Source organism: Vigna umbellata, chromosome 4 (assembly GCF_029865625.1).
Source record: "Vigna umbellata cultivar VRB3 chromosome 4, Vumbellata_1.0, whole genome shotgun sequence".
Taxonomy (NCBI): Eukaryota; Viridiplantae; Streptophyta; class Magnoliopsida; order Fabales; family Fabaceae; genus Vigna; species Vigna umbellata.
The window spans coordinates 52872585-52876633 of NC_142168.1; the positions used below are offsets into that span (position 1 = coordinate 52872585).

Here is a 4049-nt window from a genome sequence, read left to right on the forward strand (position 1 = left end):
TAGGCCATTAAAGTTGTACTGTGACAACTCTGCTGCGGGGTGGATGTCGAAGTAAGCACATCGACATCAAATACTTAGCCATCAGAGATCATGTTAAGGAAAAGAAAGTGGTCATTGAACACATAAGCATTAAGTTGATGATTGTTGATCCTTTAACTAAAGGCATGTCAGCAAAGAATTTTAAGGATCATGTAGTGCAAATGGGACTTGGTTCCACGATGTAATTTCATTATCAGTACATTTATTATTTTCAATGAAACTCTTGTTCAGTTTGATGTTTTTCTCATATGTTTTTGTGCACATTTATTTTGAGAAGATATCATTTAGTTTTGATCAAGCATAAACATATGGTTTATGCATTAAGTTGAGAGCTAATGTTGAGAGAAATATATATTGTGGTACATGGAAGATAACACTCACTATCAGAGGACCTATCGCTATGGCTCATATATATTCTGTCACTTGTTGTGGTTAATAATTGGATAAATGGACCAAGTAGGATAATGTTAGCATTATTTGAAATATAAAATAAATATTATAGCATTTTCAGTTCCTATTTTTAAGGAACATAAAGTGATCCATTAAGCCATTATTTTTTATCATTTTAACTGCATAGAGGTTATGGAGCAGTTATTAATTTTGTTTAAACGTAAAGCCCATTTATTTTGAACCTGTGATGGCCAGACTTTATATAAGGGAATGGGTTACTCTCAGTTTTGATCACTAAACCTACTCTTCTATTTAGAAAACACACCATCGAGTTTGAGTGAGTTAAGGTTTAGAAAACAAAGCTGTGTTTGGATTACAAAATTGCAATGGCAGGAGGTACACACATTATTCTTTCAGTTTGCTTATGCTATTTTTTATATGAATGTGTTACCGTAATGTTAATATAACATGTTTAGGTCAATTTTATACTCTGCTATTTTATCAGATTGAATGAAAAATATTTTGGTTGCTTATTGGTATAGCATGGTCACGTGAGTTATGCATTTATTCTTTGTCTTTTGTTATAATTTCCTTGCTTGTACTTGTCTCATTTATTAGCTTCCCTGGTGCATGTTCTAGAATGAGTGAATCTTGCCTTATATTTCTTTGTCTCTTTTGAAAATTTCAACCCCTATGCTAGTGCAAGTTGTTGTTTGGGTTTGGAAAAGTCTTTTACTAATGAGTGTTATATACCGTGAGAGAAAGGGAGAAACATTAACCTTGTTTTGCACCAACCAAAAACATCAGTGAGAGAGTGTAAAAGTTGTCCACTTCTTGTGTTAGACAATGAGAGTTGTAAGAGAGAAGCAAGGAATTTGCAAATCATTTGGAAAAATGTGAGGAGTAAGTGTTAGAACTGAAAGGTGTTTGAGAGAATGCAATGGAGAGATGGGCAGAGGGTGTAAAATAGAGAGAGAGAATAACAAGTGCTATTTCTTATTAACCACAGTAGGTATATATGTATATCAGATACAGAGAATGTTAGACTGTCATTTGACAGTTAAAGACGTTAGAATTTAGTTTTATTTCCAACACACCCCTCTAAAACTAAACTCCCAAGAAATTTAACTCCAAGCTTTCCCAGGCTGATCGTTTATCACATCGGACTGCCTCCCTTTATTTCTGATATTTCAGTTGAACACCACAGTCATCACCATCGGGGCTGTTTCCACTCTCTTATTTCCTTTGTTTCTTCTTTCGACGTTTGTTTCTCCTTTTATCATGCCTATGCTCATATTTTCTAGATATCCTCTTCTTCTTCCTTCTATCATCTCTAGTATCAGTTGCAGCAAGAGAGGCTTTGAGCACCAACCGCTGCCTTTTATCAAACACTTCGATGTGTCCTTGCTGCATCGTCACAATGTATCCCTTCTCTAGAAACTGTCCAAGACTCAATAAATTGTTTTTCATTGTTGGAACATACAGTACATCATCCATATATGCAACTCCGCCATGTTTGTCCGCGATTAAGACTCTGCCAATTCCTTTCGCTGTAATCGTGCTATCATCTGCGAATCTCACACTGCTTCTCATACTTGGATCAAGATTCATCAACCACTCTCTCCTTCCTATCATGTGGTTAAAGCACCTAGTGTCTAAGTACCAACATGAATCGTCCTCAGCGTGATTGTGTTCGCTTGACAGCATCACACGTTCAACTTCTGTAACATTCGATGCATGACTCATATCCTTTGAATAAGACGCGTGGTCATTTGCATGTCGTGCTACTCTTGATTGCAACATGTGTTCTGCAATACAGTCACACCTGTTTAGTGCATCCGTTCGATCTTAAGACACCCGACCGTCAACTCTCGTTCGTTCTTTAAACAACCACCGATCGTCTTCATCCGTTCGGTCTCTAAATAGCAACTGATCGTCTTCATCTGTTCAGTTTAACAGCCGTCTGATTTCATCATCGACTTCTATTTAGTCTGAAGACGATAGCCGTCCGTTTTCTTCACCAACGCCCGTTCGGTCTGAAGACATCAGCCGTCCGGTTTCTTCGGTACCACCAGTTTGGTTTGAGAACAACACCACTTCTTCAACAACCGCTTGGTCTGATGACAACACATTTTCTACAGCAACCGTTCGGTCTGAAGGCAACATTTCTTCTTCAGAAACCGTTTGGTCTGAAGGTAATACTTCTTCACCATCTACTGCATTAAAAGACCATTCAGTTTCTTCATCAGCTGCATTTGAAGACAACATCCGCTCGGTTTCTTTACTAGCTGCACTTGAATAAGACAGCCGTTCGGTTTCTCCACCGGCTGCACTTGAATAGGACAGTCGTTCTATTTCTTCACCGGCTGCACTTGAATAGGACAAACGTTCAGTTTCTTCTTCTGCTACATTTGAAGATGACACCCGTTCGGTTTCTCCATCATCTACATCCGTTCGGTTGAAAGGTGAAAACCATTCGGTTGTGCACATTAAAATAACATGGTTAGACTCTGAATCGCATGTGTCTTGAACAAGATTCGCTGCCTCGTCATTCTTGGTGTTCTTCGCCGCTTCATTGTGCCAGCATTCCGTAGAGTAATGCCCAAACTTGTTACAGGTGTAGCATTGAACACTTCTTTTGTGCTTTCTTCCTCTGCCTCGAAACTGTCTTCCTCTTCTATTGTTTCCCTCATTATGCTCACTTGCATCGTTTTCGCCAATTTGTTCAGAGGGTTTCATATCTCTACCACCCGTTTGGCCACCGCGTGTCCGTCCTCTACCTCTTCCAGGTCCACGACCTTTGAAGCTCCGATTGTTTCTGACCTGCAACGCTTGATTCATGCTTTGCACCACATCCTTTTCGGCATTCTTTCTTTCAGTTAAGTGCTGCTCATGCGCCTCCATAGAATTGTGCAGTTCTTCCACTTTCATTGCTTCAAGATCCTTACTTTCCTCTATGGCAACCACGATGTGATCGTACTGTGGTGTCAAGGTTCGAAGTATCTTCTCGACAATCTTTTTATCCTTCACGATTTTGTCGCATGCTCTCATGGCATTGACTACAACTTGAATTCTCCCAATATACTCCATCACCGTCTCTTGCTCAACCATGCAGAGGAGCTCGTACTGTCGCTGTAGAGATTGCAACCTGATCTTCTTGACCTTTCCAGAGTTGCTGTAGTGCTCTTGCAGTATATCCCACACTTCCTTTGTCGTGTCGGCCTTCGATATTTTCTGGAAAATTGCCTCAGATACACACTGTTGCAGCAACATCCGTGCTTTGCAGTCCATCCTCTTATTTTCTTTGTATAGTTTCTTCACCTCTTCCGAATCACCCTTCGATGGTTCTTTGAAACCTTTCTTGACAATTTCATCCACTTCTTGGAACCCAAGAATCGCTTCCATTTTCACGCACCAATCATCGTAGCCCTTTTCGACAAATACCGGTAGGTTACTGTGAATCATTCCGGCCATCACTTCTACACTTCTTTCTTCTTGAAGTGTCTTCTTCAACGTCACAAAACTTCACCAGGTTTCGTAACCTGTCGCTCTTAATACCACTGTTAGAACTGAAAGGTGTTTGAGAGAATGCAATAGAAAGATGGGCAGAGGGTGTAAAA

The 4049-nt window shown here is 39.8% G+C and overlaps 1 protein-coding gene across 1 annotated transcript; it reads right to left on the reverse strand.

Moving 5' to 3' along the window:
• Positions 1-1665: 1665 nt before the first annotated feature.
• On the reverse strand, positions 1666-2232 carry LOC148200589 (uncharacterized). The gene has a single exon (XM_088112995.1). The coding sequence runs from the start codon at positions 2230-2232 to the stop codon at positions 1666-1668; it is 567 nt and encodes a 188-aa protein (XP_087969121.1).
• Positions 2233-4049: the final 1817 nt, after the last annotated feature.

Coding starts and splice junctions, on each gene's coding strand:
- LOC148200589 (XM_088112995.1), bottom strand. CDS start 2,232: ATGTTGCAATCAAGAGTAGCACGACATGCAAATGACCACGCGTCTTAT.